We start from the raw sequence: 15,053 nt of genomic DNA on the forward strand, positions 1-15,053 counted from the left end.
TGCAGTGAGCCGAGGTCGCACCATTGCACTCCAGCCTGGGCAACAAGAGTGAAACTCCGTCTCAAAAATAAAATAAAATAAAATAAATTTCCTGGAAGCAGAGTTCGTGAGTTCTTGACCTTGGAGGGGGATTGGGGTACAATATTTCATAAGCATATCTAAAGGTCCACGTTCCATTAAACATTCCACTGTTCCCAGACAGGACTAGTCATAATTTTTTTTAAAGGCACAGAAATAATATAGAAAATTTTAAAAGTGAGAACCTACAACTCTAGCAGCCATAGGGTAAGAAAATAACGGGATGGGATTTGTGTGAGGAGGTATAGGGAGGGCTGCTTTGGTACACAGGAAGCAGGCACCCATCTGGATGTCTGCCCTGGGGTTTCCTCTGTTGCATTTCTTTCTTAGGGCTCTTAGGCAGTGAATCTCTTCCTTCCCAGCCTTGCTTCCCAAGTTCCCTACACCTCTCACCCTACACTGTGCACTTCTCACTCCATCCTAAGTTTCTTCTCTACATGTTTCTCCCAATATGCTCATTGCCTCCCAGATCTCACCTAGGCCTACGTCTTTATCCCCAGACTCCTGTCTTCAGCATTCCTCGACCCAACACCCGGGTCTCTCGCTTTTTTTGTTGAGATACTCTCTCTGCTGCTCCTTTCTCCTCGCTGTCCTTCTGCTGTATACCCAAGCCACATCCCCACGGAGGAGCCCCGCGCCTGGCAGCTCCTGCCTGTCCTCAGCCCCCTGCCTTGATCTGTCTCCCGCCTTTTTAGGACCCCCGAGTCCCTGCTACCTCGCTCTTAATACTGGGGCCTCGGGCCAAACTCCCCCGGCCATCTTCCACCCCTCCGGCCCCAGCCCAACCCGCGACCCTCTCTCAGCCTGGCCCCTTCCCCCGCCCACGTCTCCCTGCTCCTTCACGCCCGAGCCCCTCAGGCCCCGCCCCCGGCTACCGAGGCCCCGCCCCCGCTTTACCCCCATCAAGCCCCGCCCCTCACTCACCTGAGGCGTCTCCGCGCGCGCGCAGGCTGTGAGGGGTTGGGGAGAGGGGACGGTGTTGGGGGAGAGGGAGGCGAGGGGGCGGGGGTCCCCCACTCTGGCCCGGGCGGCCCAGTGCGGGGGGAGTGGGGTCACTGAGGCGGCGGCAGTCGCCGGGCCGGAGCCAGGACCCGGGCGCTCAGAGGCGGCAGTGGTGGCGGCTCCATCTCCATCAGCAGCTTCACCTGAGAAGGGACCTGCCCCCCCAAATATCCCCCCCCATCACAGCCGTCCCCCTCCCCCTAACAACTTCCGGTCCCACTACCAGGCGACAGGCGGCGTGGCCGAACACCGAGCGTCCCCAAGCCCGGGAGACTGCTGGGGGAAAATGGGAGAGGAGCTAGGGGAGAGTAGCCGAGCGCCGAAAGATTCAAGTCCGAAAGGCGCCATCGCCTGCCGAAGGTAACCCAAAAACTAGCCTGTAATCTGCACCCAGTTTGCAATCTAAGCACACGCTGGACGCCCTATGTGGCCTAGCACGTCAGGCCCTAGAGCCAAGTTTTTCCTCTGTACCTTGTGAATCCCAAAAATGTGAGACAGGTCTCAGTTTAGGAAGTTTATTTTGCCAAAGTTAAGGACGCACGCCCGTAACACAGACTTAGGAGGTCCTGACGACATGTGCCCTAGGCGATTGGAGCACAACTTGGTGTTATACATTTTAGGGAGACAAGAGACATCAATCAATATATGTAAAGGCGGGACAACTCAAAGCTGGGAGGAGGCTTCCAGGTCATAGGTAGATAAGAGGTAAATGGGGCCGGGCGCAGTGGCTCACGCCTGTAATCCCAGCATTTTGGGAGGCCGAGGCGTGCGGATCACCTGAGGTCAGGAGCTCAGGACCAGCCTGGCCAACATGGTGAAAACCCGTCTCTACTAAAAATAAAAAATTAGCCGGGGTATGGTGGCGCGCGCCTGTAGTCCCAGCTACTTAGGAGGCTGAGGCAGGAGAATCGCTTGAACCCGGGAGGCGGAGGTTGCAGTTAGCCGAGATCGCGCCACTGCAGTCCAGCCTGAGCAACAGAGTGAGACTTAGCCTCAAAAAAAAAAAAAAAAGAAAGAAAGAAAGCCGGGCGCGGTGGCTCACGCCTGTAATCCTAGCACTTTGGGAGGCCGAGGCAGACGGATTGCCTGAGCTCAGGAGTTTGAGACCAGCCTGGGCAACGTGGTGAAACCCATCTCTACTAAAATACAAAAGAAATTAGCCGGGCGTGGCGGTGTGCGCCTGTAGTCCCAGCTACCTGGGAGGCTGAGACAGAATTGCTTGAATTCCGGAGGCGGAGGTTGCAGAGAGCAGAGATCGTGCCACCGCACTCCTGCACTCCAGCCTGGGTGACAGAGCGAGACTCTGTCTCTACAAAAAATAAAAGTAAAAAAAAAATAAGAGCAAATGGTTGTATTCCTCTCAAAGAAGGCAATCAGATATGCATTTATCTCAGTGAGCAGAGGGATGACTTTGAATGGGAGGCAGCTTTACCCTAATCAGTTCCCAGCTTGACTTTTCCCTTTAGCTTAGTGATTCTGGGGCCCCAAGATTTATTTTGCTTTCACAACCTCCTAAGACAATATTGATTTTAAACTCCTAGCACCCTTTGCCTTTCCTGCCAAGTGCATTGGAATTGTTGGGGAGAGAAGTTGGAGGGTACATGTTTTTGTCACCTCTTCTATCTTCATGGTATCCTGAGGTCAATCACCTAGGTGTCCCTGCAGATATTGCCAGACCTCAGAGAAGGAAGCTCCTTTTTTTTTTGAGACAGAATCTCGCTCTGTTGCCCAGGCTGGGGTGTAGTGGGTGTGATCTCGGCTCACTGCAACGTCCGCCTCCTTGGTTCAAGCAATTCTCCTGCCTCAGCCTCCCAAGTAGCTGGGATTACAGGCACCCGCCACCACACCCGGCTAATTTTTGTATTTTTGGTAGAGATGGGGTTTTGCCATGTTGGCCAGGCTGGTCTCGAACTCCTGAGCTCAAGTGATCCACCTGCCTTGGCCTCCCAAAGTGCTGGGATTACAGGCGTGAGCCACTGTGCTCAGCCGGAAGCCCTACTTCTTAACCTACAAGCCTACTTCCTCTCTGTCTTCTCCCCAGTTTTGTTTGTTTTGGACTAATCTCATTATACATCCCAGTACAAATGTATCCTCCCTCCTGCAATAGGCTCACTCCCCAGGCCCAAGAGTTATGATCTTAAACAGACTATTTTTTTTTTTTTTTTTTAATTGAGACGGAGTCTTTCTCTGTCCCCCAGGCTGGAGTGCAGTGGCGCGATCTCGGCTCACCGCAACCTCCACCTCCTGGGTTCACGCCATTCTCCTGCCTCAGCCTCCCGAGTAGCTGGGAATACAGGCGCCCGCCAACACGCCCGGCTAATTTTTTGTGTTTTTAGTAGAGACGGGGTTTCACCGTGTTAGCCAGGATGGTCTCGATCTCCTGACCTCGTGATCCGCCCGCCTCAGCCTCCCAAAGTGCTGGGATTACAGGCTTGAGCCACCGCGCCCGGCTTAAACAGACTATTTATTAGAAAAGTAGAACTATAAAGGGAGACGGTTGTGCCCCTTGCTGTCCTCACAACTCTCTGGCAACCTGGAGAGGTAGTATAAAATAGTATATACACTTTTCTTACACATGCCACACACATTTCTCTGAAGAATCCAAAAAGAAAAGCAAAACAAGGCCTTGATGGTAGTAGGCATTAGAAATGGAGGTGGGGTAGGAAGAGAAAATAGTGCTTGACTCCAGAATTACTTCTCTCACTTCTAGCCCCTTGCTGTAACAGCTCACACTTCCTGGCACAGGTTCAAAGGCCAAGAGGGGTATGTAACATAGTGTCCAAGGAGGGAGGGTCCTTGGGTGAAATGTGCTATATGTGTACTTGGGTATGGCTTAGGAAGGCCAGAGTTGTGATCCAAGAAGTTGAGAGGTGGGAAAGATTTTTCTGAAGCAGTGAGGCTAATGGGTGGGGAAAGGGGTGGAGGTGGCTCCTTTCCATGCTCATGGGGAGACATAGACATGGACACGATGCCAGGCATTGCTGAGAACACCTCGCAGGTTCCAGATTGGGGCCACAGTGTCTGGCTGCACATTGTAACCATCATCCACAGCCTTACAAACAATGTTCAGTTCCTTTTGTCCAGCTGGCACAGGGGCTTTCAACTGCCACAGACGCCATGCCCAGGCCTTCCTGGGGCGCTGTTCCTCTCCATCCAGCTTAGCCACCTGCCAGGTTAGGCCCCCATCCAGAGACACATCCACCCGGATCACAGCCCTGCCACCACCACTCCATGCATAGCCCTTGATGGTCACCTCCCCTGATTCTACAGTCTCTCCATCCCGGGGCTCTGTGATGGCCGACTGGACAGGAAGTTCCTGAATGGATGGAGCAGAGTCAAAATCTACAGTGTCCCAGTCCACAGATGGAGAGAAGCCTTTGTAATCCCGCCGTTGCCAGTGGCTGTAACTTTCCTCTGGCTGCACACTCACTCTGCCCAGCCATTTGACATGGCGGGCACCCACCACTCCAGGAACCACCACACGCACAGGGAAGCCGTGGTCACGTGGCAGAGGCTGCCCATTCATCTCATATGCCAGCAGGACCTCAGCTTCAGGGTCCATGGCCCGAGCCAGAGGGATGGATGCTCCATAGGCAGTCCCAGTAGGGTCTGAGTCCAGTCCCTCAAAGCAGACATGGGCCTCAGTTTCACAGAGTTGGTAGCCAGCCTGGGCTAACACATCACAGAGCCGTGCCCCAGCCCAGCGTGCAGTGCTGATGGCTCCTGTTCTCCACTCCAGACCTTTTACTTCTTTAACCTGAGTCATCTCAGAGCGCCGGTTGCCGGCACACTGCAGAGTGACTGTGATCTCGTACTTGGGAAAGTTGTGCAAGTCATCCAGGGAAAGAGACAGTGACTGACCCCCAGGTGCTCCTACTACGTGTAAGCGATAGGTGTCTGGATCCAGGTTAGGTACAGGCAGATGGTTCCGGGTGAAGAAGATAGGGTTGGGTGTGATGTAGTTTTCTGTCAGCAGCTCAGGGGGGGGCTCTGCATTAAAAGGCCGCTGGCTGTTGACCTTCAGGGCTGGGTGACGTACAGGATCATCAGCATAAGGGTCAGAGGTCTCCACGGTGGGGGCTACCTTGTCTTCAGGGTTCAGCTCCCCAATCTTGTACTGAGCCAGTAACTCACGCACATGGGACTGGTTGTGAACACCATAGAGGGCCCAGAAGGGCTCTAGGGGACCCCCAGCTGCTAGCATCAGCTTTGAAGGCCCACCTGGATGTAGGTCCACAAATTCTGTGACATCAAAGACCTCAGAGCCCAGCGTCACCCAGATCCCAGTCTCAGGGCTGGTGTGGGAACTCACTTCCTCCTTAGTGTATATGTGTGTTGACTCCTGAGCAGCCTGTTGGCAGGGAAGGAGTAAGATAAAAGGGAAGAGACTATTAAGAAGAAATCACTTGGCCGGGCGTGGTGACTCATGACTGTAATCCCAGCACTTTGGGAGGCCGAGGTGGGCGGATCACCTAAGGTCGGGAGTTCGAGACCAGCTTGACCAACATGGAGAAACCCTGTCTCTACTAAAAATACAAAATTAGCTGGGCATGGTGGCACATGCCTGTAAATCCCAGCTACTCGGGAGGCTGAGGCAGGAGAATCACTTGAACCCGGGAGGTGGAGGTTGTGGTGAGCTGAGATCATGCCATTGCACTCCAGCCTGGGCAACAAGAACGAAACTCCGTCTCAAAAAAAAAAAATGAAGAAATCACTCTAGCTCACCCTGACCCAACCCACAGTGTTGGCCACTGGGAAGTGAAGGTAGCAGATTAGCAGATTTCATCTCCACTGTGCATGAAGACTGTGTCACTGTGAACTCTATGGTAACTGCGAGAACACGGGTCACAGCCTGGGTTGCCTGTAGAGTTTACTAGGACTGATTCCTTTATTCTGACAATTTTTTTTTTTTTTGAGATGGAGTCTCACTCTGTTACCCAGGCTGGAGTGCAGTGGCCCGATCTTGATCTTGGCTCACTGCAGACTTAGCCTCCTGAGTTTAAGCGATTCTCGTGTCTCAGCCTCTCAAGTAGCTGAGATTACAGGTGTGCACCACCACACTTGGCTAATTTTTGTATTTTTACTAGAGATGGGGTTTTGCCATGTTGCCCAGGCTGGTCTCAAACTCCTGACCTCATGTGACCCACCCACCTTGGCCTCCTATAGTGCTGGGATAACAGGCGTGAGCCACTGCGCCCAGTCTGTTCTGACAATGAAGCACCTTCCCTACTTACCCTACACCGATGGTCCTGATAGGCCAACACTGCCCCGAGACCTAATAGGGTCCCCATGACTCTCCATCCCTGGGTGCTGGAGTTATCACCAGAGAAGGTGAGGCTGGGGCGCTGGGGCTGAAATGAATCATTTGTGGAGCAGGCCTGAATGCAGATCCTTGAGGGGATTGACTTGAGTCTGGAAGAGAGAGAGGTCTTAGTAGCACGTATGGTGATGTGAAAGGGCCAGTGAAGGCTTGGGGTCTACTTCTTTCTCCCTGGTTGGCCATTGGTTCCTTAAGTTGGAACTTAGTTTCTCCAGGGATAAGTGGGAAGAGTGGGATCTGGCTTTCTCTGTCCTCCCTGGACATGCTCTCTCAATGATCTTATTTGCAAAGTATGACATTGTAAAAGACACTAAGGGTGGCAGATAGGGGCTAGGAGGCAAGTCCTGGCATGGGCTGGCCTACCTGCAGGCCTGTTGGAGCCTGAGGACCACAGCTCTGTGCAGCAGCAGCATTGTAGCAGACCTGTAGAAGGAAGATTCTGGGATCAAGATAGGGAGACCCTGGGAGGGAATATTAGGGAGGGCTAAGGGAATGGGTGAGAGGAAGACACAGAGAAGGTCAGCAAGGAGCTTTGTGGGCAAATGAGGAGTCTTGAGAGTGGGAGTCCAAATGGGCCCTTAGAGAAAACTTGGAGCACTTCAGAGACAGACTGTGCTGACAGGATGGCAGGTAATGCGGGTGGGGAATGGGGTAGGAGGGATGGGTGCTTCTAGAATCAGATCACCTTTCTCTCATCTTCCATCCTGAACTTTGTCCACCATAGAGAACAATGCCTGGGGTGAAGGGCCTAAAGGACCGAAACCAAATGTCTACTGGCCAGATTATTATTTCTGAAGTCAGCTGAGGACAACTGTGGGTCAGACTGACTTAAACAGGGATAAAAAAGTGAAAAAAAAAGTAGTGACAGCCTAATTGGGTGAAGGAGCCCAGATTCTGGGGGCAAAATGCCTTGGGTTTGTGAAACTGGATCTTGCTATTCATTAACCAGCCCGATTTCCTGAGCAACATTCCAAGCCATTCTGAACTTGCTTCCTCATCTCTGAAATGACATTTGCCTAGCAGAGCTAACATGAAGAGTCAACAAGTACAGTACCCCCTTATCAACAGTGGAACCCCCTTATCTACTGGGGATATGTTCTACGACCCCCAGTAGATGTTTGAAACCACAGATTGTACCAAACCCTATATTACTGTTTTTTCCCCCATACGTACATACTTCTTATAGTTTAATTACTAAATGACCCAGAGTAAGAGATTAACAACAATGGCCGGTGCGGTGGCTCACGTCTGTAATCCCAGCACTTTGGGAGGCTGAGGCGGGCAAATCACCTGAGGTCAGGAATTTGAGACCAGCCTGGCCAAAATGGGGAAACCCTGTATCTACAAAAAATACAAAAATAAGCCGGGTATGGTGACATGTGCCTGTAACCCCAGCTACTCAGGAGGCTGAGGCAGGAGAATCGCTTGAACCTGGGAGGTGGAGGTTGCAGTGAGCTGAGATCACGCCACTGCTCTCCAGCCTGGGCAACAGAGAGAGACTCCATCTCAAAAAAAACAAACAAACAACAAAAAAAAACAAAAAAACCAGATTAACAACAATAACAAAATAGAAAAATTAGCCCGGCGCAGTGGCTCACGCTTGTAATCCCAGCACTTTGGGAGGCTGAGAATGGCAGATCATGATGTCAGGAGATTGAAACCATCCTGGCTAACACGGCGAAACCTTGTCTCTTCTAAAAATAAAAAAAAAAGCCGGGCGGGGCAGCGGACGCCTATGTCCCTGCTACTCGGGAGGCTGAGACAGGAGAATGGCGTGAACCCAGGAGGCAGAGGTTGCAGTAAGCCGAGATCGCGCCACTGCACTCCAGCCTGGGTGACAGAGCGAGACTCCGTCTCAAATGTCTCAAAAAAAAAAAAGAAAAAGAAAAATTTATAACATTATACTGTAATAAAAGGGCTGGGTGTGGTGGTTCACCCTTATAATCCTGGCACTTTGGGAGACCTACGCAGGAGGACTGCTAGAGGCCAGGAGTTGGAGACTCCGTCCCTACAAAAAATAAAAAGTTAGTTGGGCATGGTGGAGTGCACCTGTGGTCCCATCTGCTCTGGAGGCTGAGATGAGAAGAGCTAAGCCCAGGAGTTTGAGGTTACAGTGAGTTGACTGTGCCACTGCACTTCAGCTTGGGCAACAGAGAGAGAGACCCTGTCTTGAAACAAAAACAAAAAAAAGTTATGTGAATGTGGTCTCTCAAAATATACTTTTTTTTGGCCAGTCATCGTGGCTCATGCCTATGATCCCAACATTTTGGGAGGCCAAGGAAGGAGGATCACTTGACTCCAGGAGTTCAACACCAGCTTGGGCAACATAGTGAGACAGTGTCTCTAGGAAAAAAAAAAAATTAGCTGGGCATGGTGGTGCCTGTCTGTAGTCTCAGCTACTGGGGTGGTGGGGAGAGGAGTGCTGAGATGAAAGGACGGCTGGAGCCCAGGAGGTCGACACTGCAATGAATCATGATGGTGCCACTGTACTCCAGCCTGGGCAACAGGGCAAGACCTTGTCTCAAAAAAAAAAAAAAAAAAAAAAAGCCTGGGCAATGGCGCGAGTGTCAATCATGGCTCACTGCAGCTTCAACCTGGGCTCAAGCCATCCTCCTGCCTTAGCCTCCCCAGTAGCTGGGACTACAAGCGTGTATCACCAAGCCTGGCTAATTTTTCTGTAGACATGGGAGTCTATGTTGTCAGGGCTGGTCTTGAACTCCTGGCCTCTTGCTGCCTCAGACCCCAAAGTGCTGGGATTACAGGCTTCCCTTCCCCTCCCCCTGCCCCTGACAGGGTCTCGCTCTGTTGCCCAGGCTGGAGTGCAGTGGCGTGATCTCAGCTCACTACAGCATCAAACTTCTGGGCTCAAGCCATCTTCCTGCCTCAACCTCCTGAGTAGCTGGGACCACAGGCATGTGCCACCATGCATGGCATTTTTTTTTTTTTTTGTAGAGATAAGGTCTTACTATGTTGCCCAGGTTGGTCTCAAACTCCTGAGTTCAAGTGATCCTTCAAACTTGGCCTCACAAAGGCCTAGGATTATTACAGGCGTGAGCCACCACTCCCAGCCTCAAAATATCATACTGTGTTCACCTATTTTCCAAGCAGTTGACCATGGCTAACTGAAACTCAGGAAAAGGAAACCTTGGATAAGGGGAGACTGCTGTAATAACATTGCCTTTGAAGGCCTTTCAGTCCCCAACTCTCCCCCCATTCACCCTAAAAAAAATTGAACCCAGCTGGGAACTGGACCCCAACCCAGGGTCCCAGACCACCTCAATCTTGTCTATGCCACTGTAGTGAGCTCAGCAAATTGAGGAGTTAATGGCCAGAGTGTCAGGGGCAGGCTGGAGAAGGAAGGTAATTTTTCTGCTCTCTGCCCTGCAAGTTTCTTCCTCACATTGCTGAACAGGGAGCACTGACCCAGCAGGGCCAAAGTGAGGAGGAGTGAGAAATGTCTAAACTGCTGATGAGATGCTGGAGACCAATGTGTCGGGGTGGGTGGGTCGTGGGTAGGGAGGGCAAGAAACCTAGAGATGGGAATAGGAGCAGTCTTCACCTTGCCCCTAGGCCATGGGACCCTTACTCTCTCTGCCGCCTACCTCAATGCCAGCAGCCTGTTTGTACTAGACCAGAGCAGTGCAGGTAGGGCTGACTCGCAGGTGAACTCAGTGAGCCCAGAATCCCAGGTTTGGGAGGGACAGCCTTTTGCTGTAATACAGAAATGCCACCCGTTGGTGCAGGTGATGACCCCTCACTCCCCATGGGCACGTTAGGTAGGAAGATAGGTCCGGCATCCAGGCACAAAAGGGTCTTGTGGCAACACCCCGCGATCTCAAGAGCACCCAGACAGAGGGAGTGGAGGCAGGTACTGATAGTTTTGTTGCCCTTGAGGTTCGGAGCACAGCTGGACACCAAGGCCCCCTCCGCTGCCCAGCTCAGCAGCCCTTCCTCCCCAGCTTCTTTACCACCCCCAGTCTCCTTACCGGGTCCAGTGTCCTCAGCACTGCAATTTTACCAGCCCAGCTCTCAGCGAGTTCTCGAGAAGGGGCAGGTCCAGCGCCGTTATGTCCGAGTGCAGTAAGGGACCTCTCACTCCCCTCAGCTCATCCCTCGGCCATTGGCTGGAAGCGGGTGGCTCAGCCATTGGCTGGAACCCGCCTCCTAGAGCCAAGACAGGCAGGTTGCTAAGAAGCCTCGGAGAACAGGCTGGCTTTTTGCTGTCACTCTCGCCAACAGTCCGGAGTCCATTATACCCCTGGTGTGCAAAGAATGGGACCCTCGTGCACCGGGGCTGTATGTCCGGAGCTGGGGCAGTGTGGAAGTGACGAGGAATCCAAAAATTGGACTGACAGGTGGGAGATTTTGAGACACCCCTGCTGCCCCTCCCTGGAGGAGACCTCGGGATCCAGTCCGGTTTCTCCCGGCTGTGATCTCCACTTTAACCCCAGGGTAGACCTCCCTCTATCTACACTGTTGCAACTACAACTACCCTGTTTATCTTTTAGGGAAAGCAAAGTCAATCGCTCAGTTCTCATATTCAAGGAAGGAGAACAGAAATGCCTAAAGTAGTGGTTCCAAGAATTTGAGATTCCTTGGGCTAGTCGAATTTCTCCCCAAACAAAAATGAACCAACAACACTGAATAGCCATCTTTTATTTTGCATAGAAAAAAAAATAATCGCCCCTTGGTGGCACACGCCTGTATTCCCAGTGCTCGGGAGGCTGAGGCGGAAGGATCGCTTAAGCCCAGGAGTTCGAGGTTGCACTGAGCCAAGATCGCGGCACTGCACTCCAGCCTGGACAACAGAGCAAGACCCCATCTCTTAAAATAACAAACTGCCCCTTAACAAGAGCAATGGCAGCTTAACACCCCGAAGTATGAAGGTTGTAGACTCTTATCTCAAAGTAAGGGGCATAAATATAACACATTTTCTATTACCCTTTTGTCATTTGATGCAGGACAAAATTTATCAAACCTCGTCCCCCAACCTGGACAAATGTATCCATACACTGCCCTCTAGAGGCCGGACGGTGGAGCTGCAATTTTAATCAGTTTAAGTGAAGGTGTTCACCTTTAATTTTGAAAGATCATTTCCTTTCCTTTCGGCTCTCCAACTAGAGCTTTTACCAGGAATCAGGGAACGGGGGTGGCAGGTATTATCAAGAGATATGAAGTAAGGGAACCGACAGTGAAAAGTTGGCTTTGGCTCTTAAGTGTTTGGAAATGGAAAGGATTTCAATCTGTATACAATCAAATCATTGAAGAAGGCCGATGCCCAACCTATCCTACCAGTTGTTAAAAAAATATATATCTATATATGAGAGAGAGAGAGAGCGCGAGCGCGAGCTTCAACCTAAAAAACGTCTCAGCCAAAGGAAGATAGAGAAGTCAGTTAGGGACTATCTAAAAGCCTCCTTCCTAATAGTGTCATCTACTTTTGTGTTACACACATACTTTACATAATTGACCTTAATCTTCAGCTTTTATTTTACAGATTAAGAAACGAGGCAGAAAGTGTGTCCGGAATTGGTGGGTTCTTGGTCTCACTGACTTCAAGAATGAAGCCGCGGACCTTCGCGGTGAGTGTTACAGTTCTAAAGGCGGCGTGTCCGGAGTTTGTTCCTTCTGATGTTCGGATGTGTTCGGAGTTTCTTCCTTCCGGTGGGTTCGTGTTCTCGCTGGCTCAGGAGTGAAGCTGCAGACCTTCGCAGTGAGTGTTACAGCTCTTAAGGCGGCATGTCTGGATTTGTTCGTTCCTCCTGGTGGGCTCGTGGTCTCGCTGGCTTCAGGAGTGAAGCTGCAGACCTTCGCGGTGAATGTTACAGCTCATAAAAGCAGTGTGGACCCGAAGAGTGAGCAGTAGCAAGATTTATTGCAAAGAGCGAAAGAACAAAGCTTCCACAGTGTGGAAGGGGACCCGAGCGGGTTGCCACTGCTGGCTCGGGCAGCCTGCTTTTATTCTATCTGGCCCTACCCACGTCCTGCTGATTGGTAGAGCCGAGTGGTCTGTTTTGACAGGGCGCTGATTGGTGGCGTTTACCATCCCTGAGCTAGACATAAAAAGTCCTCCACGTCCCCATCAAATCAGTTAGACACAGAGTATCCACACAAAGGTTCTTCAAGGCCCCACCAGAGCAGCCAGACACAGAGTGTCAATTGGTGCATCCAGAAACCTTCGAGCTAGACACAGGGTGCTGATTGGTGTGTTTACAATCCCTGAGCTAGACATAAAGGTTCTCCACATCACCACCAGACTCAGGAGCCCAGCTGGCTTCACCCAGTGGATCCCGCACTGGGGCTGCAGGTGGAGCAGCCCGCCAGTCCCGCGTCGCGCACTGGCACTCCTCAGCCCTTGGGTGGTTGATGGGACTGGGCGCTGTGGAGCAGGGGGTGGCGCTCATTGGGGAGGCTCGGGCCGCACAGGAGCCCATGGAGGGGGTGGGAGGCTCAGGCATGGCGGGCTGCAGGTCCCGAGCCCTGTCCCACGGGAAGACAGCCAAGGTCTGGTGAGAAATCGAGCGCAGTGCCGGTGGGTTGGCACTGCTGGGGGACCCAGTACACCCTCCGCAGCTGCTGGCCTGGGTGCTAAGCTCCTCACTGCCCAGGGCCGGCAGGGCCGGCCGACTGCTCCGAGTGGGGGGGCCCACCAAGCCCACGCCCACCCGGAACTCCAGCTGGCCCGCAAGTGCGGCGTGTAGCTCCGGTTCCCGCTGGCGCCTCTCCCTCCACACCTCCCCGCAAGCCGAGGGAGGGAGTCGGCTCCCGCCTTGGCCAGCCCAGAAAGGGGCTCCCACAGTGCAGCAGTGGGCTGAAGGGCTCCTCAAGTGCCGCCAAAGTGGGAGCCCAGGCAGAGGAGGCGCCGAGAGCAAGCGAGGGCTGCGAGGACTGCCAGCACACTGTCACCTCTCAAAAGCACTAACTTGATCAAGGCCACAGCTGTTAAGTTGACAGAGACAGGCCTAGAATGCCAGATTTGTCTGGCACCAGCCCTCTTTCCTTTCCACCTTCAGATTCTTTGGAATTTAAAGCCTCCTGCAACCACACATAATCCTATTTCATTCCCCTTCCCTCAACCTTTAGACTGTGATGGACTGAAGGGTTTGAAGTACACTAGGAGTCAAGAGCAGATCCAGGGGAAATTTTCCCGTTGAGGCGGAAACTACAAGATGAACCAAAAAAACTAATTCAGTGATGTTTTTCAACCTTTGGGTCATGGACCCCTTTTAGAAACATATAGAAATGGATCCTAGAAATATGCACATACGGCCGGGCGCAGCGGCTCACGCCCGTAATCCCAGCACTTTGGGAGGCCGAGGTGGGTGGATCACGAGGTCAGGAGTTCGAGACCAGCCTGACCAACATGGTGAAACCCCATCTCTACTAAAAATACAAAAATTAGCTGGGTGTGTTGGTGCGCGCCTGTAATCCCAGCTACTCAGGAGGCTGAGGCAGGAGAATCACTTGAACTCGGGAGGCGGAGATTGCTGTGAGCCAAGATCATGCCACTGTACTCCAGCCTAGAGACTCCGTCTCAAAAAAAAAAAGAAATATGCACATACATTTTTGTATACTACTTCAAATAGCACCCCTGCCTCCAATCTCATCAGTGGGCCCAAAGATCCATAGACCACACCCTACACATATACATTGTTAAGAGGGCCTAAAAAGATATAATAGGGTTTGATTTGATGAACAATCTAGTGGCCTTAGAAGAGGGGTGATTAAATAGCAATAGAAGGGCTATTTTCTAAACTAGATGTTTAAGAAAAGATTAAAGGGAATAAGAACGTATCAAGATGCAGGGAAAGGTGTGTTTCTGATTCAGTAAAACATTACTGGGTATCCTTTCTTCCAAATTCCTAGTACCTGACAAACAAATAGCAAAAATAGTAATAATAATAATAATAAAATAAAAAAAAGCAACACTCCAATGCCCTTTTCTTTTTTCCTTTTTTTACTTACATTAAATACATCGGTAAATCAGCAGTCGCATTCTGTTACCACGATTGTTATGTTGGGAGAGGAAGAAAGGCAAATGCTTTCTTAGAAGCAAAACAAAAACAAAAAACCACAACACCCCCCCTTAAAAAAACTGACCAGAAGAAAAAAATGAGCTGGGAAATAAAAAACAAACAAAAAAAAACTAAGATCCCCAAGCCCAACAGAGCTCAAAGGAAGGCAGAAGAGGTGGTAGGAAGTAGAGGGAAGGCAGCCGATAGGCCCAGAAGCTAAGGCCAAATCCTGTTCCTATGGGGGTGGGGGAGGGAGAAGCCTGGGGAAGTGGTTTCCCAGCCCCAAGACAATGAAACATCTTCACTCCTGCTCCAAGGGGAAAAGCTGCACAGAGAAAGAACTTCATTTCTAGGAGACTTTGGAAAGCCATCCTAGTTCTTCCACTTGTAAAAAGGATGCACTGGGTGCTTTGGGGGGCCAGTGGCTTCTGGGAAAGGAAGGGGAAAATGTGTGTTTCAGGGCTATGGGAACTAAGGCTGCCCCTGGAAAAGGAAGGGAATTGAGGCCTAAGTGGAAGAACCTAAGCTGGGTCCTTCAGAATCTCAGCTTCATAGATTTCTCAGCTGTTCTGGGATAGAAGGTAGTCTGCAAGCCAAAAGGGCAGGAAGGTTCCAATCCTAGGTCACTGTGACCTTCC

At 51.4% G+C, this 15,053-nt stretch overlaps 2 protein-coding genes across 9 annotated transcripts in view; both read right to left on the reverse strand.

Annotated features, from left to right (window-relative positions):
- The window catches only part of IKZF4 (IKAROS family zinc finger 4), a 31,980-nt gene extending 30,747 nt beyond the window's left edge, over positions 1-1,233 (reverse strand). For 7 of the 8 annotated variants that reach the window (XM_058426835.1, XM_058426841.1, XM_058426840.1 and 4 more), the window contains exon 1: positions 1,003-1,232. The gene's annotated coding sequence lies outside the window, so the exon portion shown is untranslated. Of the gene's footprint in view, positions 1-1,002 lie in introns of all 8 variants that reach the window. The other variant, XM_032173428.2, reaches the window with a different exon arrangement.
- Positions 1,234-2,144: 911 nt separating this feature from the next.
- SUOX (sulfite oxidase) lies at positions 2,145-10,465 on the reverse strand. The gene is made up of 4 exons (XM_032173431.2): positions 10,387-10,465; positions 6,764-6,823; positions 6,315-6,492; positions 2,145-5,431 (listed from the first exon to the last, which is right to left on the reverse strand). Exons 2-4 carry the CDS (start codon positions 6,811-6,813, stop codon positions 4,022-4,024), a joined length of 1,638 nt encoding a protein of 545 aa, XP_032029322.1. The 5' UTR covers positions 6,814-6,823; positions 10,387-10,465; the 3' UTR covers positions 2,145-4,021.
- Between the last annotated feature and the right edge of the window lie 4,588 nt (positions 10,466-15,053).

This window comes from Hylobates moloch, unplaced genomic scaffold, assembly GCF_009828535.3.
Source record: "Hylobates moloch isolate HMO894 unplaced genomic scaffold, HMol_V3 SCAFFOLD_13, whole genome shotgun sequence".
Classification (NCBI taxonomy): Eukaryota; Metazoa; Chordata; class Mammalia; order Primates; family Hylobatidae; genus Hylobates; species Hylobates moloch.